The sequence below is a fragment of the Melanostigma gelatinosum genome (assembly GCF_949748355.1).
Source record: "Melanostigma gelatinosum genome assembly, chromosome: 19".
Lineage (NCBI taxonomy): Eukaryota > Metazoa > Chordata > Actinopteri > Perciformes > Zoarcidae > Melanostigma > Melanostigma gelatinosum.
In genome coordinates this window covers 8,338,501-8,363,213 of record NC_136652.1, presented here as the reverse complement: position 1 = coordinate 8,363,213, position 24,713 = coordinate 8,338,501, and the positions used below count along the sequence as shown (strand labels likewise).

Here is a 24,713-nt window from a genome sequence, read left to right as displayed (position 1 = left end):
GACTCCACGGGGGATACGGTCATAAGCAGAAAACACACGTAGACTGGATGAGCAAACTCCCATTGCCCCTCCAACAGCCCTGCCAGGGTACAGAGCTGGTCCACTGGTCCCCAGCTAGGACGGAATCCGCATTGCTCCTCCTTAATCTGAGGTTCGACAATCGGTCAGAGCCGCCTTTCCAGCACCCTAGATTCAACTTTCCCGGGTAGTCTGAGTAGTGTGACAACCCGATATTTGTAAAAGTGGGAGTGAACATCTGAAATAACATGAACAGTATATTAGCTACACAAATGCACCCTCAATACTGTAAAAAATGCTATAGTTTTTATTTGGTGGCTGATGAGAGGATAAGATGGAAGCCTGACTGGGATTGATGATAAAAGCTCAGCTGTCCTCATATATCTGCTGATTGCAAGTTATTACCATTTTGTCCGACTCGGTACACCTTAAAAGATGTGACCCGTTTCCTTTCTAGATTTTTTAACTCAGAAAATGGCCTGACTGCCATATAGTTGTACAATTGTGTTAAAAGTCCGGTAGCTTCCCTGAACTGATAATCAATCTTCTGACAGATTAATCTCGGTACTTTTCTCCGGTACTGCTGCTGTGTTTTTCCACAACCCATAATAGTCTTCAGTGTTTTTAAGAACATTTTAATGTCTCTGAAATCAATTTATATCGCGCTTGGGAGGCTTTTCTATTTGAAATCAGATGTTACTGATTTAAAATCGAAGATAAACACAAGGTTAATAAAATAAAGCTGAATAAACAGAAGAATAAATAGTTGCAAGGCAGCGCAAGCTGCAAATACAAACTGAAACGTTTTAAACCTGAATTGAACAGAGCTTAGATGGAGCAGACCTCAAGTTGTGACGAAGTTTGTTTCAAATCTGAAGTACACCATGAAACAATAGAACAGTCACAGAATCATCTACAGCAGGGATTCCCAAAGTGGGGTGCGCGCATCCCTGGGGGTGCGCGAGCTGCCTCTCGGGGGTGCGCGAGAGGAAAAGTGTAATGGCGGTCTGATGGTGTAATAATATTAAATATAAAAAAAAAAATGTAATTTTAATTTAAAAACTGTCAGGTGGGACATCTGAAGCTATCAGTCGTAAAAGAGGAGAGGGACAGAGAGAGAGAGAGGAATCGGAGGCGAGGGGAACGGAGAGGTGCGTTGGGGAGAGACCGGAGAAGAAATCGAGTCAGAGTCAGAGGAAGATGAGACAGAGGAGACCGAAAAGGAGGAAGGGATAGCACAGACAAATCGGGAGCACATCGGCCCATCGCGGAGTCAAGGTGAAAAAAGAGGAAACGAGAGTGAGCATCAGACTGGGAAAAAAAGAGGAAATATGATGAAAAGTATCTGTGTCTGGGCTTCACTTGGATTGGCAACGCAGATTGCCCAAAGCCACAGTGCGTGGTGTGCAGTGAGGTTCTGGCTAACAGTCTGAAGCTCTTATTTACGTCGCCACCTGAACACCAAGCATGCCAGTGCAAGTCAAAAGCCCCTTACATATTTTATATCGAAATTGGAGGAGTTACAAAACAGCCAAAACAACTGCAGTCTCATTCATGTGTTGGTCTATAAATGACGCACTACGGGCTTCATATCTGGTTACAGAATAGCGAGAAAGGGGCTACCGCACACAATCGCCGAAGACGTGAGCTCACCAGCTGCCAGAGAGATGGTGGAATGTATGATTGGGGAGAAAGAAGCAAAAAAGTTGGACATGATCCCGGTGTCCAACAACACTGTGTCGCGCCGCATCGATGCTTTGTCCGAAGACATCCTGGCTACATTAGTCGCTCATTAATTGTAAATTAAATGTGATAATCTGCCTCTGAGCCTGTGCGTGTGTCCTCGCATCCGTATTGCTCTTTAAAAGTGACGCCTTGTGTCACTGAAAGTTATTGAAACTTTGTTGCAGTGTTTCAGGGCGTTTTCACAAACAGTTCGTTTGCTTTGTTGCAGTTGCTCCTTTGTTCGGTTCGTGTTCACACTGCAACATTTAACAGCGGACTAAATCTTGTAAACAAATGCCGCGCGCGAGCAAACTGTTCTCTCATTGGTCCGATTCTTATGCGGCTATGAAGGCTTAAAAGGCTCTGTTGCTTCTTTTTTTCTTTTTTTTTATTAAGGGGGGGTGCGCGAACCCGGTCGGGATGTAGAAGGGGGTGCGCGGCCTAAAAAGTTTGGGAACCGCTGATCTACAGTATTCCTTCAATGTATCTGGTTGTATTTGGACAATGTGAACGCTGTTGCAAACCAGTGAACAGGACTGAATCATGGCAATATTGGGATTTCAAATTCATGTTTTCATGGTATATTAGTATTAGCTATAACGCAGGTTTTTGAAATAGTGTGCAGAATTTGGTCTTCCTCAATGTGTGTGTGACAAATGTCCCTGAGCTACTGAAGTAGAGCAGATACTGCACGAGAGTAATAGAATTCGTGAGCCAATCCTTTGTCACAAGACTAATAAAAGGCAGCGTGGGTCTATGTTTCTGAAATAGTGTCTAAATCTAACGATCTAAACACAACTCAAGGATCATTGTCTGTCCGACTGTGTTCTCTGTACATCCCGAGAACCGCTCATCTGATCTACACACAAACCCAAGGGAGTGCTTTGTCAAATTTGGTGCAATTTGGACACTCGACACGTCCAATATCAATTACATTTGAATAAACAAGTATGCAGCGCTGTGTGCAGCTGCAGGGCTCTGCACTCCAGCATGTCGTCCGCAGCGGGCAAACAGCGACTCATTGACTGCAGTTCACTTTGGCTGCTGGATGCTGGATATAGCGCGCTAACGTTACATGAATGCTGGTTAACTTTACAGCCGCCCTTTACTCCTTGCTTGAAATACCATCGTTACAACCAAACTCTTCTTTACTTCCCTTGAGTCAACAACCATTCCGGACGGGCACAGACGCTGAACGGCCAAACACTGAACGGCAATACTCTAGTTATGAATCTTTTCGATTTTTAATTATGTTTTTTTCCCAATAAAGAGGTAGCATTCTTCCATTGAAGAATTAAATATCTCCCCGCAGTGTAGTGGATGTCTTTTATCAGTATCAGCACAGAGGCATGTCTCCTCTGAGGCCACACTGATGAAGAATCTTAGAAGTGTTTGTTTTGATGAATTATTTATCTAAGTTCACTCACACACTTCAAAGATGTTTATTTCCACATTATGACATTCTTATATTTAAATACTTAATTTTTAGAAATCAGTCACTCTGAATTTACATCATTTTATTGGCATTGAACAGCTATAGAGCCTATATAGAGTCCTCCCACATGTTACACATTAGATTGATAGGAATTTGTCTGATCAGTCTTATACAAATGTGTATCCTTATATTTTGTATCATAAACAACTTGAGAAATCAGGTTAATGTCAACAAAAATTGAAGAAAAAATGATTATATCTTCAACTTGTGATATGATGGATTTGAAGATGCCGGCAGCTAGTTTGGTGTAAGCAACAATGATTACAAAGTAATCAAAGCTTTTCAGGATTTGACTGATGTACACACATCTCTCTTCACTTAAAAATCCAGCTCCTAGTCTAACTCACTTGTGTAAGCTGCATCCTGGACGATGATTAGCTTCCAAACTAGTTGTGATGTCACAGATCATGCTTGACATGTGTTAAAGGGTAACCTCTGTATTTTTCAACCTCGACCCTATGTTCCTATGTTTTTGTGTCAAAGTGACTAATGGGTACATTTTTTTTTTAATTGGTCCATTATTGAGAAAGAGCACTGCAGCGGGCGGCAGCGAAATTAGCTGCAATGTAATTATTTTCCTCACGCTCAATGTACATCCACTAAAAGAGTGTTTTTGCCCCTGACAGGCTCAGATTGTTAAATTGTCAGATTGTGAACGATAACGTTTTTCTTTCACTTGATCTGATCTGTTTGTTATTGTGTCTAAACAAGTCTCGCTCAAGGAGAAGGTTCCTTCTAAAATCTCATGAGAGGGTTAGGCCTCATCCACATTGTCGAAATCAGCTAGATATTCAGCCATTTCATTGAAAATGCATCTACTGGACTCTAAGACAACAAACTCTTCCTGGCACTCCTCTCACCAACTCTCACTCACATTTCTGCTGTTGTCTTCTGGCAACACGTCACGTGACACCAAACCGACCAGATCAAATGAAAGTTAAAGAAAAAGAAGTTCCATTTCTCTGTGGGGTCCTCCCTGTAATGTTCTGAGACACTTTTAATACCAATCTGAGCCTGTCTGAAGCAAAAACAAGCACATTTAGAGGAGGTACATTGACGGCGAGCAATTGACCGAAGAATTACATTGCAGCTTGTTTAACGACTGCCGGCTGCGGTGCTCCCGCTCAGTACTGGACCAATTTATTAAAATTGTTCCTCACTTACACACAGAAACCTGGGAAAATAGGGTCCAGGTTGAAAATGACAAAAGTTAACCTTTAAACACAGATTTAAGCAGAGCACAGAATAACTTCAGCAGATGAAGTGTATCACACTCATGCACAGCGAAGTGACAAAAAGCTCATCATACTTTGAGTGGAGCGGACTTTAATGGACTTAGATGTAACGCACTGCAGTGTATCATTTAACAGAAATGCATCAGTAGTTTTTGGAAAGACGGAACAAAACAACAGCAAGTAAACAATACACTTCAGTCTCATCTGAGCAGTTGGTTTTGCTCAGACATGTTTCAACTTGGCAGAAAATCCTTCAGTCAGTGCAGTTGCATAGAAGCTGTATAAAATCTGTGACACCCTGAAATCCGTTTGGCACCCTCTGCTCCAGCATCAGACCAACAATCAGTTATGCAATTGTCATATGAGCCTACGTCTCCTTGCTTTAAAATGGTTATTTGGTGTACTTTCTACTTCATACACACACGCTGCTATCCCATTTTCCCCTCTAATTTCCCTCCCACCTGATAGCCTCTGAGGAGACCAGACAGCTGTCGTGGCTCTCTGTGAATTCTGCAATCTGCCAGTCACATTTGTGTGAGAGAGTGTAAAAGTGTGTGTGTGTGTATAGCGGGGGTAACCGGTGGTAGTGGGCTCCTCTTAGTGTTTGATCGACATGGACTACAGTCTCAGCCACTCTGCCCTACTTGGGTGCTCCCATTGTATGGAGAGAGCCGACTCATTTGGCAGGTATGAACCTTTGTCAGTTCACTGCTCTGAGTTGTGTCTCCTCACCCTCCATGGGACTCCTGAAGCTGTCAAGCAATCTCATTACTTTAGCTGCCTGTTGTAATCGGATGGCAGGAAACAAAGAGAGCACCTTTTTATGTGACTGCTACATCTCAGGCGGAGATCTACACTTTCTCAAATGAATCCTCATTTCAATCGATTTCTTACCACGTTCTGCTTTTGGTTGAATCGCCTTCTTTTCTCTACTTCAGCCAAAAATACCTGAAAAATACCTGAAAACCACAAGTCCATTCAATTCAACTTTATTGCCAGTATATTTGCATACAAGGAATTATAATGTTGTAGTTCACATCCACATCTGTCCAAAGTGTGATCACCACTTCATTTTATGCTATGAGACATTTGTGTGAAATTGTCCTAATTAGCATATGAATTATTGAGTTATGGCCCAAACCGTGGTTTGTGAGGTCACAGGTCAGTTCATCCTTCCTGAGATATCGTGTTCACCAAGAGGCATTAAAAACGCAACACGGTCATTTTCAAAAGGGGAGTGATATTGTGCATGAATTGTTTTTGTTAACAGCACTGGAACATTTTGTTCCATTGGTTCAATGAGCAAGGAGTAGTGTGAATGTTTTACGTCGTATATTAGAGATTTGAGATTAGCCTGGTCATGGATCTACTTCGTGGCCTGCAGAGCTCCTCAAAGACGGTGTTGAAAAGGTTGTACATCGACAATTTTGAGATACCTGTACTCTACTTGTGTATTTCCATTTTATGAAACTTTATACTTCTCCTTCACTATTTTTCTCAGGGAAATATTGTCTGAAAGCTGTAGTTACTGTCGATTTCAGACTTGGATATTCCATAAGAAATGCATGATAAGCTTAGAAAATACAATGCATTGAAGATGTAACCAGTGGTTCCAAACCGGTTCGGCTTGTGACTTCTGAAAACAAATAGGTTATCGTTTCAAGCTTCACTTTTTAGCTTGTTCTGAAGATGTCAAACAGAAGATGATGTTTGCTCAGTCGTCATGGACCTGCAGACACTGATCACCTTCAGGACGTCTCCTCCTCGTTGGCTTGAATGTTAACCTTGACACCTCTTTCTTAATTCCACATTTATTTTTCAGACTGCACACGTTTGCCTCCATCTCACACTGGTCCACCTAATGCCAAAGATGCAATTCAGGTGCCATCTTTGTAACAAAAGTTCAAATGTTTGTGATTATAGTTATCACAAACTCTAAAGTAGTGCTGTAAGGAAGGGAGCAGAGAGGAACTGGAGGGGGGAATGAATACAACAAGAGAGCATTCATCTCCATTAGAAGTAATTGCCATCAGCAAGAGTTTTTTTGAGATGTTAATATGTGATGAGAGAAGGATGAGAGAGAAAATGCAGCATTAGTTGTTCTGGCACTGCTTCGTGCCTCTGTCACGAGCTATTTTCTATCAATTAATACAAGATTTGCCTGTCATTCATCCACATTGCTCAGCTCCGATTTTTCAACGGTAACAATGCTGAATTATCACTTCGATATGTCGATTACAGCGACCATATTATCACTTCCCTTTCATTATTCTGCACTCTTAGTCTGTAAATTGGATTTTAAGTTTTCCCTGCCACTAATGCCGTCTGGATAATACCTTTTCTATTAATGATCAAAATCTTCTCCTCATCTTCCCACAAACTGTCTGAAGCAGGGGATCCATTAGCACAAATGTAATAATATTCCTTCTCCCCAAAGCCAGGAAGCAGTGGAAACATCTTTCAAAACAAAATATCAGGCCTCCCGCAGTTATTGCTTTATTCATCGCTCTCCCTTCACAATTACTACTGTAACTCCAAAAACTAATATATTTTTATGATTCTGCACACTTAATGGGGCTAACTAAGAGCCCACGAGAGCAGCTGGTAAGACTGATAGCTCAACGATCTGTACAAAGCCGTGGCATGTGGATCTAAAGCTGCCCTGCTGCAGTCGTTTCAGCTGCCGTGGTATCTCGCTCCACACATGAAGATAAAGTCCTGAGATAACGGGCTTTCTCACAGGGGCCAACGTTTTCTTCTGTAGTTTCTTCCAAAAGTCCAACCCACTCCTAAAATCACGAGTTATAACTCCACTGCTGTAAACCATCAAAAAATGCTGCAGTGAAATTACCCGTGGCTGACTGATAGTGAAATTACCCAAGTCACCTTGATACCATGATGCCTCACGGCCATCACAATTAAATGGCAAACAACCGCTGTAAACCTGCCAACTATGAAATTACCCAGACACAACATCACATCCGGAGTGCTTTGTAAAGTAGCAAGTCATGATACCTTCTCATGTTTTTCAATTCTCTGCAGTCGTAACGCACCCCGTTAGTGATGTCTGGGGCGTGTTCCTCCACAAAACTTCAGCCATATCCCCTTCTCTGCCTGTTGCCTTGCCTGGTAACAACCACATCTCCTCTTTAATTGCCGTGTTTTACAGCAGAGGAGAAGAGTGTAAAGAGTGCTGTATTATCGTCGGTGGAGCAGCTGGGAATCGACACCTGTGTCAAGTATGTACAGCTAACTGTTCTTTCTGTAGCTCATAAACCTGCATTTAATTAGACCGTATTCTGACAGCAGCAACCTAGACAGCAAGGAGAATCCTGCTGTGTACAAGCAGTCCCTGAACCGCACGCTTCATATCAGTAACTGCAGATTAAGAAAATACCCCTAAAGGCTTGGATTCTGCTCAAGAAGGTACATTTACCCCAGTTTGATCCTGGAGAAAAACCCATTTCACTCCACTTTATGCTACTGTGTTACAACCAACTATCTGCTGCAAGTCATTTTAAAACCTTTCCCTAAATTCAGAGCTCCCAATGCTCCAACATTATCCAATATTCAAACTACCTCTAAAACGTCCACGGCAGTTCACTTCAATCATGAACTTACAGCAAGCAATTTCCCTCTGACACCAGAGCTCACTAACCCCAACACGGCACACACCATTCAGCCTACCGCCTTATTTTTACATTTCTATAACTAAACTGCATTCTCAATTACGTTTTAAGGGAAATGTATTTGATCCTGGATTACGCTCGCAGTTTTAAATATGTGGTTAATATTGTAAATTTCAACAAAATAAAAATGCAACAAAACTGCTGAAACTAAAACATTGTGGTTTAATTCAATTACGTACGTATATTAAGGCAATGTTGACTTTTGGTTTCAGGCCACAGCTCACAAAGGTGTGTCCCTCAGAGGAACAAATAGCCACCTGTCCACACTTTTTTTTACATCAGAGATACATGCTGCTGTGTACAGAGAAATAATAGTATTCCCCTCTACTCCTACCAGCAGAGCATTAGACCCCCACACCTGTAAGGGTTCTCCTGCTGTTCTGTTCTCACAACGATGCAGCCGGTGTGCACTATTTGGTCTGCTCTTCATTGTCCCATTAGTAGATCCTCTGACTTGTGTTATAGTTCTCACACTGCTGTTTTTTGTCCTTAAAGAACACCCTACTGCAATATTACAGAGTGGATATGGCTCTTTGTTCGGAACCTCTCCAGAAGGGAGCTTTAGATAAGAACATGTTCAGAAAAACTGAGTGCCATGTTTACATTTTCTGTATCAACAGAAACGGTGTGTGTGAGCGCTCCCTCAAAGAGCACCGTGTCTTAAAGGAATACAAGTAGTCTGACATGAATTTAGAATGAAGCCTTGATTCAGAAGTGTCAGACTTGCAGAGTTCAAACTGACCACATTAAGATGGTTGAATTTTGAGGAGTACGTTAGTGTATTTGCCTGAGGTCTCAGTATTTCGCCATCTCTTCATTATTAATCTCCCGTTGTGTTGTGTGACTTTAAGTAGAAGAAGGGGGTTCATAGAAACATCCGATACAGAACACAGCATTTTGGTTTGTAAGATCATATTTGACTGGTAAAATACCAAATATTCACTAAAACTGTGTGACACACAAACATGTTGAGGATTGAGAGGTCCATGTGAGATACCTTCTGTTGTCTTTTGTCTACAGGTACGGCAGCTCCCTGAAGCTACTGGCAGGCGATGCTGTGAATGACCTGACTCTGCTAATGCAGCACATTCACATCGTCTTGTCCACACAGAGAGTCAAAAGTGCTTCAGAGCTAAGTATCCTTCACAGACTCCACACCTGGACTCATGAAGAGTAGGTAGACTGTGACTGTCAGGTATTCTGTCATTGTGCACATTTTCTTGGGCTACACAATTGAAATACATAAATATGCAATTTGCGTCCAAAATGTTGATTGGGGTCCCACCATAACCTTCAAATAGTTGAGTTCATAAATTAAAAATCTTTGGAAAGTGACTTCAACAAATATCTGAAGATGAACCATCCCAAATAAATGAACACATTTACATATCTCAGAAGAAGTGATGCTTTGTACAGCTACAGTAGATGCATGAGAATACACATTAACACATACATGCTGACTTATCTATAAAAACATGCTCGCACAAATGTTGACGTCATTTTATATCCAACATCTTTTTACTCATTCAACAGATAACTGTGTGTGTGTGTGTGTGTGTGTGTGTGGGGTTAGATTAATAACTTCACCAGTCTCACTGAGAGGGACAACGAGGAACTGATCGTGTCCATCTCTGCCTGATCAACAATACAGATTATATTTCTCAGTTCAGCCTCCTTTTGTGCTGAATAGCAGCTGATAGGCCGTCTCTCTACTTCAGAAAGTTTCCTTTTGTATGTGGAAAATTGAACATGAAGACACTGAGTAGAGTCTTCCCAAATCGAAAGGAGATTGACAGAGGTGTGCGTCTTTGGCTCCTTTTTTGTAAAATCAACAATTAGCTCCTTGGCTCTACTGGTGCTGAGCGATAGCGTGTTCTCTGTGCACCACTCTGCAAGACTGTTGATAACCTGTGTGTATGCAGTCTCATCTGCAAACTTCCCGACAGAGTTCTGTCCATGGCGGCGGTAGCAGTCGAGGGTGTACAGTGTGGACAGGAGGGGGCTCCGGTGTTAAACACTAGAGTGGAGGAGGTGTGGCAATCTGTTTGTGAGGAAGTCGAACAACCAGATGCAGAGTGAGGTACGAAAGCCCAAAGTTTTAACAATCGGTTTCATGGGGGAGATTGAGTTGAATGCTAAGATGAAATCAACAAACATTCAGATGAAGTTGTTTCAAGATGTGTGTGGGCTGAGTGGACCAGTGGAGACGGCGTCCTCTGTGGATCTGTTTGCTCTGTATGGGGCTGTGGTTGTTGTAGATGTGCTGGAGAACCGGCCCCTCAAAGCACTTCGTCAGAACGGGGGTGAGTGCTGCTGGGCTGTAGTCGTTTGGACTGGACACTGCAGACTTTTTAGTTGCAGGGACGATGGTGTCTGTCTTGAGGCAGGGAGGAACACTCTCCTGTGACAGTGATATGTCAGTGAGGACATCATTTAGCTGGTTGGCACATGTTCTTAGTACACAACCAGGGATGTAATCAGGCCCAGCGGCTGTACTCTCATTCACTCTTCACTCCTATTCACAGGGTGTTTCTCACATCCTCTGTGGATCCTGAGTGTCCGGTCCTCTGAAGGTCGGGCAGACTTTTCTGCCGACTCTTTGTTGAGGAGATCAAAGCGAGCGTAAAAAGGTGTTCAGCTCATCAGGCAACGTGGTCTCACACATGATGAGGCGCTCCTGCTTTTGTTGCTCGTGACATTCTGGAGAGCCTGCCACATATCTTTGGTGTTGTTGGTGTGTTTCTTTGTCACCTGACCGAAAGTAGGTCCTTTGGCTTCAGACAATACTCTCAACATTATTTCATCCACATTATCGAGGAGCATGCTGGGAAGTATACAACACATTGATACGATTTTGATTTACTTTGGAAAGTTTCCGAGAAAGTCCACATCGTTTTAAATTCATACATCTGATTTTAGTAGCAGAAGTCTCTCACTTAACGTGAGGAAATTTAAAAAATATTGATTTTAGAGAGGGCGAGTTGTTTCATTCAGTCAGTATTTTTAGTTTGAGTGATGGTTTTTTCAGGCTCTGCTTTATTTATAATTCTTTATCATTCCAAATGCTGTCTCGACAGAGTGGACTACAAACAGATGAGGCTTGTCTGCCAATCAAAGAGCATGAAGTGCTATTCGACAGTGTGTTCGTTACTGAGGGCTGACCAGGTGGTTAAACCAACCAACTCACTCTGTTGCAATTTCCTCCCTTTTCAGTATTTATAACCTGAATCATTTCTGAGTTTGTGAAGCATATTTTACATGCTGTTACACTAAATCCAGTGAATGTTTTACGGGCAAATAGCATATTAAATATTCCTGTGTGCATTCTACCTAAACAAAAGTTAAAGGTTTGCATTATTCTAAGGCAGCAAATCAGCAGAAAGACATAAACAAACAGGTGTGTCGGTCGCCTGGGGTTGTTTTCTGGAGTAAAGCCAGATTGCGTTCTCACTCCCTGACTAATCGCTCCACAGTCCTCCTGCAACAGGACCTGCATATCAGGGCAGTTATCTGCTTCCCGCAGGATCTGATTTAATTATTCCAATGTCTAAATGAAACTGAGCTTAAGGAGTAAATGCATCAGAGCTCGAACTAACCTCTCGAGAAAGCTGTGAGTTAGAAAACCAAGAGTCTGACTGTGTTGTGGCCCCGGTGTTTCCAATCGTGTTTGTTTGTATTCTTGCCGTTGCTGGCGTCACGTGGTGTTCACAATGCAGTGGTGCCACCTGTAATTCACGTCGGCTGAATCTCTCACAGGATTCACGCTTGACTCCTCATAGAACAAGATCCCCAAAATCATAACTTCCCACAGCGATGCAGCCAACAGAGGGCTAGATCTTTGCAGGTGTGTTTGTCGGAGGCTGTTTTTCTGTTCAGAGGTGTTGGTCTGGTGCAGCAGGGTTTGTTGACTGTCCGAGCATTGCTCACGCTGTGGTTGACACGCTGCAGTGTGAGTTGAGAGTAAAGTGGTGTTAGTGTAATGCTTTATTTAACAAAACATTAGCACTCAGCTTCTTGTGACGCCAAATCCTACAAATCCTTTAAAATATAAACAAAATCAATGAATTTCAGCTTTGATAATATGCGTGTAACTAATTACACGCTTTCATGAATTCAACACGACCTGCTGTTGCCAGAAAATATGTCAAGTGAAGTCAGATTTAGTTATTTCTACGGCACTCTGATGTACAGCTCTGTAGATCATTATTACCGTAGTAATAACATGCAGAGATTGTTAATTCAATCTGATTTATTTTTGCATACAAAGTAGTACTTTACATTAATTAAGCTGTTATGAATTGGATTTGTGTTACAGAAGCTCGTTTTTGTAGGCAATTCAAGATCTGTATGGGTCCGCATGCATCTGTCTCATTTATTATCAATGGACCACTTTCATGTTGCAAAACTAATGTAAAGAGCTATGTTTGTTGAGCTTTGCTGAGTTGTCTTTGTATTGTCTGAGTATCTTTTCAGTCGTTTGGCTCTTTAACTTGGCCCTCCAGTCACTCAGCAGGACGGTTATCCAGGCCACGACTGGCTGGCCTCCACAGTCTTCCTCCTCATGGCTGGAGACATGAACCGGTCTCTCGGTTTTCTACTCGACCTCTCCTCTCTGCTAACCTCTGCATTCATCTGGCCAGCGAGGATACATGCGTCTGTGAGTAGAACAATGTCCAAACACGACTACGGTACAGTGTATTCAAAAGTACAACAGCCAGTATTTGAACATGCAGTAATTTAACACTGTAGAAGCTCTCATGGTGCTGCTGCTCAGGAGACAGTTTGAGATGCGGAGGTCGGCGGTTTGATCCCCGGCTCCTCCAGTCCACGTCGATGTGTCCTTTGGAAAGACACTTAACCCCCAAAACTGCTCCCGGAGGCTGTGCCATCAGTGTGTGAGCAAGTGTGAATGATTAACTAGCCCTGATGGGTGTATGAATGAGTGTGATTGACGTGTCGTGTTAAAGTGCTTTGAGTGATCGGAAGACTAGAAAGGCTCTACACAAGTACAAGTCCATTTACCAAATGTAAATGTGGGCTAAAACAAGTGTCGTCTTGCAGCTTTTTATATCTGCGTGCGAGTGTGTGGGTGGCGTGGAGAGAGGTTCATGTGATTTTTGATGAACATTTCAAACGTACCTCCCAACCGTTAACGGCTACGGCCTCCGTCCCATTTAATCCCTCCTCTTTCATACAAAGCACGTCAACAATCACAGCACGGAAAACATAATTAAATAAGGATGGTGATGAATCCTATGAACAATTTTCACAGTGACGTTGAGTTTGACTCCGTCTTCATTTTTCAACATGGTGAAAAAGAAGAGTAGTACCAGAACAAAGACGATTGAAAGTGATAAATGAGGGGAAATAAGAGTAAAAGAAAACGCAGCCTGTTCAATCGTTGCAAATTGCAGGGGAGAAGTTGTATCATTATACCAACCTCAGGCATCTCGTCCCATCAGAGTCGATGCAGCTCAGTTGGACTCGTCGGTTACGTGCTCTTAGTGTTCATGATGCAGATGCAGCCGGTGAATTCCTCCACAGAGCAGTTGGTCTCCAAGTACTCAGTGTGGTCGATTTTGTCAATATCATGGAAAAGAGACAGGGCACGAATAATTAAGAGGCAGCAGCAAGCTGAGGAGGGAATGTGGGCATGAACACAAAGCAGCATGCTCTTTCTGTTTCATTTGCTCAAAATGAAAGTATTCAAGACTGTTTTCATCTCCATACCAGCATCGAGTACTAAACAAGGAGCTTGTAATTGATGCGTCTGTTGTTTTTTGTTTGAATGTCCACCAGTAATATGAGCACAGTTGGACATATTTACGGATACAGAAATCAGCTTTAAATCTAAAAATGTCCCGAGATGAAAAAGCTTGTGTTTGTCATGACAGGTCCATTTCCCTGTGGAAGTAGCTGAATCAGGAATCCCTCCTGTGTACTGGTGTACAGCTCACTATGTGGAGATGCTGCTGAAAGCTGAAGTTCCTCTGGTCCACTCTGTCTTCAGGATGTCTGGCTTCACCCCGTCACAGGTACGACCTGGAAAGAAATGGACAAACCGTTCACTACAAGCTGACGGGTGCAAAATTGTCTCTTGGGCTGAGATTTAGAAAAAGACTGATCCTCATCAGACGTTGATTATAAGTGATTATAAGATTATAAGTTCAAAATGATAGAATGATACAACAATGCAGTTCAGGATACACAGTTACTTCTTTTGCATTGCTTTTGCCAAAGTCAGCCGCTCATTTTGTTTTGTCACTTTAGTTGAATATTTCATTCATGATGTCAGTAAAAGACCCAAAACAGAGTTTAAAGCCTTTACAAGCACACTTTGCCTCCCTTTTTAATCCACTTTCACTTTACTAGACTTTAAAAAAACAAAATGCGGTTTTGACATTGAATCTTTTTCCCTCTGCTTTTTTTAAATAGCAGTTGAAAAGTTAGATCTTTGTTCTTCTGCGCTTATTTCCTTTGACACCGACTTTCTCTCTCACAAACACCGAGACAGAAGAAAGGTTCTTTCACCTTGAATCCTCTTATGTTTGATCCTGTCTTCCGCGTGTCGGTGGTTGACAGTTGAGGTTCGCATGATATACGGCAGCATGGGCGCTGATAACACTCGCCGCATTTGCATCAAAGATCTGAACTCTCCGTCTCCAGGGTGGAGTAAAACGTTAACATTCAGCTCATCTCTTTGCTCTTCTCGGCGGTAACGGGCACCTGTTCTTCAGTTCGAACTGGAAGTATCTATTCCAAAGGTTTGAGCTTTAAAGCCTGACAAAGCAGCAGTGGCAAATGAAGCGTGTTACACCTCTGACATTCATAGAGTAGAGCTTGTGTTTGAATGTGTGTGGACGTAGGCCTCAGTCGAAATCCATCCACAGAATATGTCAGCATTTAAAACATCCTGCCTTGAGAATAGGTGTGTGTGTGTGTGTTAGTCTGAGCAGTGACCTGTGGTAGGTAAAGGATAAATAAGGTCAATGATGGGGGGGGGGGGAGATAGTGTTGTTCATGTGTACTGAACAAGAGGCAATGTCTGGCCTTTAGGCGCACTAAAACATTAGTGGGCCAAGTTCCCCATACTGATCATTTATATATATCACATTGAGGTTGTTACGGTTCAAAGGTTGTTTTTATCGAGTTATAGTTCAATTCACCGACTCTGTGAGTTTAGGGCTGCAACAACTTGTTCAAAGTCCGCGATGGCGTCTTTAAATGTATCGTTCTGTCCAAATGTCTTTTATATTTTACTGTTAATATGAAAATACAGTATAGTGCAGCTTCAAGCATCAATATGTTATGGTGTTAACAACAGAGGGCGTGGTAATATAGCGATATCAGGAAATGGAAATGAAATGAAAGAGATAAATATATGTTGCAATATGTCAAATGTATTCAGAAGCACCTATAAGTGTGTATGCACATTGTGCACAAACAAGGAATTTGCATCCCTAAATGTACTTGCACAGAAACAGACATAACAGATAGGAAGAAGGACAACAAAGCCGGAGAACAGATAATGTGCTGAAAAGTATATGAACAATGATATTGAATTATCACTCATCTCTGCCGCAGAACATTCCGTGTTTCACACACAAATATATCAAGGTAAGATTATAATGGCATCTAAAAGCCTCTTTGTGGCAGAAGGAAAGTGAATACTACAGTAAAGAATCCAGTCACTCACCAGTGCACCCTCAGCGTTAGCACACAGGAAGACTAACAGCAGCACGTTTTGCTGCTCTCACAAAAAGAAGAGCTGCTCTTGGAAGAACCTTGAAGGGATTTACAGTCACAGAAAGGACTGTACTGTATCTGTGGTACTTGTTTTTCTGCCCGAGGGTTTAGAAACAAAGCGCAGCGTGGATCCATTCCTTCCCTGTTTTTATTACAACACACTAGTTTGTCAGTATTTCCATTAGGCTGTAGCTGAGGAGGGGGGGGGGGTGATAATAATCTAATATGTTTATGGAGCATAAGTGGGGCTTGTTCTGTGTGCGTGAGCAGACTCGTGTCGTTAGTGAACACAGTGGCTAATTGTTGGCACGACAATTAGTTGAAAGGCGGCGAGTGCACTGATTGTTGTCTGTTTGGATAAACTGGATGTGCGGGTGTGAAACTCTGTCTGACTCAAAAGTTCTGATCTCATCGAGAACAGCTGAGTTCAGCCAAATGAAGAGAGTTGTTCTACCGATCCCGACACATTTGTCAATGAGCGGTGCTTCCCTGTGAGGCTGTGCACTCAGAGTACATGTGCCGTCTTCATTAGCCATTCCAATGGCATGGCTCAGGGCTCGGTGATGTCGGTCCACCCCTTTGTTCACAACTACATACTTGATGGTTTGCAGTGACATTTTGTGCAGACATTAATTTCCCCCAGAGTAGAAATCCTACTGACGACTTTGTGATCCCGCGCATGACCAGAGTCCTCCACAAGGCTAGGCGGGTTAACATGTACCAATACATGCTAGCTTAGCTTAATGTTCATTATGTTCAGCTGTTTTCTTACATTGAGACATGATGTCGTTTGATATGGTTAGCAATGACAAGGATGCGCTGCGTTTCGCACTCCTGCAGCAGTAGTCAGGCAGTGCGGTTTTGCATGTTTTGGAGGAGGAAGGCCTGAAGGGAAGGGCTGGGATATTTTCAGGTAGATACTTTGAAGATTGAGTTTACTCTTGGTTTCTCCAGTTAGAGATAAGTGTAATCACAGTCAATACGGTTGATGTACAATCCCTATGCATGATACCAAGTCCATCTTCTGTTCTTCTCCTTTTTCCAACTGAAAAACTACCGGTAGATTTACTTTGGTAATGAGATTAAACCTCATTTTATTTTCCTTTTTCATATTGCCATCTGGTTTAAAATGCAGCAGCAAGACTTTTCTACAGAACCACATTGTCATCTTTGTTTTGGCGGAGAGTCTGACAGCTACTTGTGAAATACAGAAGCCATTTTTAAATCCTGCTGAGCTTGCATCTACAAATCAACCTCCGTCTTTTATTTGTAAACTTTTAGCCCTGTAGCCTGCTGGGAAAACTCTTACACCATCTTCTGATCATCTTATATTCCTGTAAATCACTGCTTTTCTTACCACAGATGTGCCTCCACTGGTTGACTCAGTGCTTCTGGAACTACCTGGACTGGACAGAAATCTGCCACTACCTGTCCACCTGTGTGGTGATGGGTCCCGACTACCAGGTGTACATGTGTGTGTCCATATTCAAACATCTGCAGCCAGACATCCTTCAGCTTACACAGTCCCGGGAGCTGCAGGTCTTCCTCAAGGTGAGATGAAGCGTCAGTACTACAGTATATTTCATACACAGAACATCCTGTCAAACTCCATTTAAACTCAGCTGAAGGTGGCATTGTGCAGTAGGAAATATTTACTATATTATTATATATTTTCTCAATCAATCAACAAAGCATTGGGTTAATAAAATGTCAGAATATAGAAGATATAATGTCCATTATAATATCCCAGAGATCATGCCTTCAAATGTCCCGTTTTATTAGACCAACAGTCTGAAACTCAAGGATATTGAATTTACCAAGGTAGCATATTTTCGAAATACTTCCACACGATGCTTCGGTGTCGTAATTGTCTGATCAGCACTGCTTTGCTCGCTGGTTCCTCCTTTCCCTTTATTAGCACAGCTTACTGATTGATCAATAGGTGACGGTGATCTTTTGAGAGGTTGTTTTGTTTGTTTGTGCTGCAATGCTCTATTTTTATCGGAGGTTATCGTTGAATGCATCCTCCACTTGTAAATAAAAGCAATATTATATTGCTTACAATAATGTTATAGAGGTGTCAAAGAACGTACAAGTAACATCATTTGGGGAATTCTACACACATCAATGGGCGAGGTAGTTAAAAAGCAAAACTCATGTTAGGAAACAAAAGCACAAAGCAAGAGAGCAATATAATGCTTTATTAAGGCTTTCTTTGGAAGAAGCACTCCCTTATTGCGCTGTAATAAATTAGAAATACTTCATTATTTGGGCTCGTAAATTGTCTGGATTTAATATGAAAACTCTTATGCAGTTGCTGTGGTAGGACCTCACTGAACAGTTCAGCTCCCCTGTTATATTCCACAGTCATCCATGATTAACATCCGCAATGAATAAAAAAAATATAATGTGAAAAGAAGCCAATTCTGAAAGTTAACGCGTTTCATTGGATCGCGTTCTGCTCTGTGAATTGGATGAACTCTGAATTGAAGAGTGGCCCCAAAGGTTTCACAAAAGGACTTACGTTCCGGTCCAAGATGTCAACCGACTCCCAATATCCAAGGCAACATTAAACGGCAGCATTGTGAATGAGGCATGGCTCGACACGAAGCACTCCTCGTCATTACTCATTAAGCGCTTCGGTCCGTCTAGTCTCTGGCTGATCGCTCTGGTGTTAACATCGCCACGAGCCGCTGCTGACAGTTTTTGTGAATAAAAGATCAGTTGTGTTGGCTTTATCTGAGGAAGCTCCTCTAATGAGCTGTGGCATCAGAGGGACAGCTTTGAGACAGAGTGTGTGTGTGTGCGTGTGTGTGTGTGTGTGTGGGAGAGAGGGAGAGAGAGACACTCGCACAAACCTCGTCCTGAGCTGAACCGTTGATAGTTTCAGACATGCAGGTTTGCGTCCAGCGGCCTTATCGTCCCCCTCTGTCTCTCTCTGTGGGAACAATGTGACGGAATTATTTTACTCTGACAGATGTGGTGTTAAAGGATTTTCTTTACTATTCACACACACACAGACTTGCACCCCTCTTCGCTTATCCCGTCTCTACGGGGGTATATCTATATTTCATCTAAATTAAAATTTGAAAAGCCACATGACTTGTTACAATGGTGTGTGTGTGGAGCTTAACTGCAGTGGTGCTGATGGGAGGAGTGGACACAAGAGACAGCGGTTATCTCTGCTACTGACTCACAGGCTACAAACAATAAGATGCCTTTAGTTCTGTCGTAATGCATTCAGAGTCAAACTGCCTAGCACCACATGCATGCATATCATGCTTTTATACTGTAGATATGATGAAGATATGTTTCTTATTTTTAATGTTTGTCAAATCATTTCTGAGAAAAAGGCAATTGTCCCTGTAAACTTCGTCTCCTTCCACTATGACATCACTTTTATTGAGCTACAGGGAGTTAAAGAGACAGTGTGTAACATTTAGGGGCTCATTTGGCAAAAATGGAATATAATATTTGTTTTCTCTGCTTATAGATGTTCTGCAGAGCCTTGAGATCATGTCCGGGTGATAATGACTGAAGTTAAATACAGAGCTTTCGTGTCCCATGCAGATGTGCTGCACGAAAAACACAAGGGATCATTTCTAAATCACATGATGGTACAACTAGTGCGAATAGAACTTTTGGCATCAATTGGTACCATTCGTCCTAGTTAAGCACATACAACATGCGAATCACTCACCACCTGGACACTTTGAATGGCGACGATTGTTTTGCCCTGAAAGTGCTCATAGTGATGTGACTTTTACATAGTTATGTGTGTGTGTCCGGACTCCGGACATACTTTACATCTTGAGTTTATTTTTGGCTAAACCTGACCTAACCTTAAACTCCTCCTCCTGCTCATGTGCAGGTTCAAACGAGATTAAAATAACAATTGACAAATTATAACCTTTCTTCTCTTCAAGCAATATATACAAACTGTAAAATTAAAAAATCAAGATGAGCAGAATGCCTTGCAAGTCAATATTGTTAAGCTTCATTTTCAAAATAACTTCTGTAATTGATATATTCCTATTAACTACCTTTTATGCAAATCCTGACTCATCCAATATTCATACCACTCATTTGTCATGGGAGGACAGGCTTAGCAACCTTGGTAATTAATGCATTAATTAGTGTACCTAATGATTCATAGATCGTGAAGATTATGAGAAACATTAAGCAGCTTGTGACACCTGTTCAGATTGAAAATATCCAACTGAACATCACTGTATACATGCAGGCCCTGATTCCTCCACACTCATACGCACACACGTCTCCTCCTTTTCCACCCTCCTCGATTCTCCCAGAGAAAAAAACAGACCAAAAATCCACTCCCAAGTGATTCCCACTGGTTATCTCTCCTCTCCTTCACGGAGTAACTGTGTCAGCTGTGATAAATGAACCGGCAAAGCTACTTTAGTTTGGATGTTTCTTCAGGATTAATCTCACTTTGCTAAATCCTGGCTCAAATAGAGATGCCAACAAGTGGGCGACTTTCTATACTTACTGTAGTATAGTGCTGTTACATTTTGACAAGCAGAATAATAATACTGGTCCATTAACCATCCGGATGGACAGGATATTCACACAAAGAAAATATGGATTTAATAGACTTAAAGTTAGCTGGTACTACACTTTATTAATATCAGTATATCAAATAACTATATGTGACCTCTAATTCACAATACCCTTTTATTAAAGGAGATGTTTCTCTTATAAAGTGTGCGTTATGTAGTACATGCTGCCTTGAACAATGGCAGGAGCAGAGCCCTGTATCAGACTGAGAACTCATTTCTTCCTGACATTACTTGCTCCCCTCTGAACAATCACCCCTCTGCAGTCACTCTATCTGCCCCTATTGAATAATAGAAACCCAGTGCTTCATTTGCTCATGATCTTCTTCTTACTTCTGCTCTTTACTCCTTCGTGTTTTGTTTTTATTTACACGCATGATATCTTATAAAGGACACAGCGATCCTGAACCTGACATCGTTGATCTAAAGCAGTGGTATTTCAATTTCTAGTGGAGTAGATGAGTGAAAATAAATACACAAAATCATATCATTTCTGACTTTTCCCTCATTTTAGCTTTTTCTTTTGTGATATGCTGCATAGATTTACCTCTTATTATTTACCTCTAAGAATTATTCAAACAAAACGGTCATTATCACTCGATTGAACTGCTCACAACTCGTCTGTCCTTTGACGAGGGGTCACAAGTAGAAGTATTTCTGTGTATTAGAGGATAACAAGGACACCACATGGATAAAGGTAAAGAAGGCATTCTCCAACAATAGAAGATACTCTTTTTATGCACCGATTGTTAATAACCCAGATTTGACTCCTTCTTGCATGGACTCTGGTTTTAAAGAATGGAACACATATGGGATTAAGGTAATAAATGATCTCTATAAAGGTGGCACGATGAAATCATTCAATCACCTTCAGGAAGAGTACGGGCTACCCAAGACTCACTTCTTCTGATGTTTACAAATACACAGTTTCTTAAACTCTATAGCCCAATATAAGGAAGGTCATGGACCAGAACAGATAGAGACAATCATCCACCAGGTCTGTCAGCTGAAGAGGAAAAAAATAACTGTTAACCATAAACTGTTTTCTTTAAGCAATATAAGTACTCACAGCTGCAGGCAATCATGGGAACGAGATCTTAAAACTGCAATCACAGATCGGCAATGGAAAACAATCACGTTAAATAGCAAAAGAATATGTAGCAATTACAAATTCCAAGAAACTCAGTTTAAGATCATACATAAATTACAAACTACCCCATACTGCAGGAGCAAATATGTCAAGGACTGCTCTGGAGTATGTGTAAGATGCAAGCAGCATGTAGGAACCTACGTGCACTTAATGTGGCTCTGCCCGGTAATTCACACATTTTGTGTTTTGTGAAATTGGTAACCAAATATCCTCCATAACACAGTGTCCTATTGAGCTCAATCCTCTACAATGCATTTTAGGCCTAGACGCTGCCTCACCTGTATTAAACAGATATAAAAGAATCCTCAGTATTCTATGGTACTGTGCACGGTTGTCAATCTTACAGCACTGGCTAGATGAAGCAAAACCATCTGTTTCAAGTTGGCTCTATAATGTTCTTCAATTAATCCCACTGGAACGGCTCACACATGTTCTCCATGGAGACATAGATGGGTTCTTCTCTGTTTGGGACCCTGTTATGGATTATATTGGAGAGGAACATGCCGAAATCCTACTAAGAGGTTTTGCAATCGTGGGATCTAAGTGACTCTGAAGGAAGAAGGTCCACAATATTTTGTTGGTCACTGTGTGTGACTGTTTGTATGGTTGGCCGCCATATTGTATGTAACTCATGTGGAGGACAATATTTGGCATATACAATGTATGGGCTGAAAAGTGGACGTGTGTAGGAGGGAGGTTTTTGTAACTTCGGGTTCCGGGGGACGCCCAGGGAGATATATTCATGTTTATTGGTATCTAGTGGAAGGATGATGACTTCTATTTATTTACTTATTTTTGTTTTGTTCTTGTTTTTTTTGTGTGTCAGGGATTGGTTGTTTGTGTGGTTGGCAGGTATGTTACGTACTGTTCTGTTTGTGAGTGGCATCTCGTACTCCTGTGTAAACTGAAAATAAAAAGATTGAAAGAAAGGAGACCACAGTTGAAGCAGAATAGCACTGATTGTATCTCGCTTAGTGCTTCCAAACCGAAAAAACATGGAAAGTAGTCACTCATTTTTATATCCTACGTGAATTGGGGCATGAGTTACACGTTTGTCAATTTAAAGAAATATCTTTGCACGTCAAGTTTGTCGTATTAACATTTCGTTTTGTGTGAAACCACGTCGCACGTCTCGCACTGTACACTAGCGAACTTAGCTATGCTCCACTCACAAATGTAACATTACCTTAACTGATGTTATTTACACTGAAACGTGGTGTTTTTATCGGCTGACGAGCAGGAACCGTTGCTTGTGCGACTACATCCCTGTAGGAAACGCACAGGGATGTGCGTTTCCTTCAGCGAGAGACACGGAACTTAAGACGTTGCTTTGCTCGTCCGACACATAAACTCTCCCAACGCTAAGTAAGGATGTTGTTTATTGCCGCAGAGCAGCATTCGATTCCCAGAGATTTAATTTGATTTCCTGTGACTTTGAAATGAATTTAATGTAAAGCATTTTAATGAAAAGATTATATTGAATTATTCACACTTTACCTCCTAAAGATAATAGAGTAAGCCACCTTCTGACTCAATACCAAACCATTATCTGTCTGCATACCTCTACCTTTATTTCTTGGACACTAAAAGATAGGTCAAATGTACTCAATATAAGAAATTCAAAAAAAGCAAGGTAATTGACAATCTGTGCTGTTAAGAATACTCCAGCTAAAGGAACAGTGACAATGAAAGCAGCAGGGGTCGAGATATCCTGCTTTTCATCCCCAGTAAGGATCAAGCTCCACTAAATGCTGGATCCTACATTTCACATCATGCCACCTATAGCATCTTTCTGTTTACACCCTCTTTGCCTGGTCAATTACCACGCCATTCAAACTCCATGCCTTGAGTATGTAATGCAAACTTTCTATTATAAATGTGCCGTCTCCAAATTCAAGTCAAGATAAATAGTAGTGCCATTATAACTATATTACAACTGTTTTCTAAGGCTGAGTTGCAACTCACTTTTATGTGTGCAAACAAAAATGGTACAATGTTAATAAGTCCAACTCCAACTTTCTTTTTCCCTGCAGGAGGATCCGATCCAGGGCTTCACAGTCAGCGACTACCTGCCGTTCATGGAGGAACTGGAGCGCAGCTACAGACACATCGTTCTCACTGACATGAAAACCATCAGTAGCCCTGTCCAGTGAGAAAATGGGCAAAGTTTTTATGTTCCATAAGTTATAACAGATACATTGTTTTGATTGGCTGTTGGTACCTTAATGTACCTTTCAAATGAATGACAGCTTGGATCAGATTTAGTAATCTGGAGTGTATCTCCTGGTGTAATGCAACAATGTTCTCCACCACGTGAGAGAAATCTCAACAAAACATTTTTTAAGCATGAAGATGCTTCAGTTTGTGAGGACAGTGATGGAAACCCAAATTTGGGCCACAGTACTGCAAGAGAATTGAACCCCATAACTCCCGTTTGTTCCATGAAACTAAAGGATAAGCATGTTGATAGTCTGTGCTTTTCTTATCGTCAACAAACCAACTGAAAGGTGAAAACCAACAACGGATTGATCCTGCTAATGTCCTTCTGCTTTAGATACCCAGTAGTGCACCGAATGTGAATATAGTCCCCAACAAATGCACTATTAACACCTGTTTGAGTCAGGGGGCCAGCTGTTTCAGGTAGTTACGGAACCCTTTATACTCCCTGCCTGTTTTTAAAGATGTACGTCCTTGATGGGACCAAATGGGCCGACTGATGAGGCTTTGGAAGTATTGAGAGACGGACTAACACCGTTTAAAAAGATACAGAATACCCCCGTGCTTATCCTTTAGAGTGGCAGGTTGAAGAAGACGTGATTTCTTGCCACAAATCCAAATATAATTCTCCTGCATGTTGTACCTGATGTAAGTATGTGACATTTATCAACAGCTGCTGTTTGAAAGACCTAAAAATAATCACATTTAGAAAATGTTACAATCTGTATTTATTTTCTCCTACAATGTGAATATCTAAGATCTTTTGTATGTTCTTGTTCATATTAAATATTCAAATATCTTTTGTCAGATCTGTTGCCACGGTTTGCTAAAGTACCAAGGTCCCCTATAGGCCAGTGCAGG

General features: G+C 41.6%; 1 protein-coding gene across 1 annotated transcript in view; it reads left to right on the top strand.

The window, feature by feature from the left end:
• tbc1d32 (TBC1 domain family, member 32) overlaps positions 1–24,523 on the top strand; it is a gene marked incomplete at its 5' end in the record, with an annotated part of 62,802 nt that extends 38,279 nt beyond the window's left edge. Inside the window, 6 exons of the mRNA XM_079290641.1 lie at positions 7,643–7,712; positions 9,183–9,298; positions 12,665–12,819; positions 14,057–14,197; positions 17,271–17,459; positions 23,669–24,523. Of these exons, the coding sequence (XP_079146767.1) occupies positions 7,643–7,712; positions 9,183–9,298; positions 12,665–12,819; positions 14,057–14,197; positions 17,271–17,459; positions 23,669–23,788 (791 nt within the window). The 3' untranslated portion in view covers positions 23,789–24,523. The remainder of the gene's footprint in view (positions 1–7,642; positions 7,713–9,182; positions 9,299–12,664; positions 12,820–14,056; positions 14,198–17,270; positions 17,460–23,668) is intronic.
• Between the last annotated feature and the right edge of the window lie 190 nt (positions 24,524–24,713).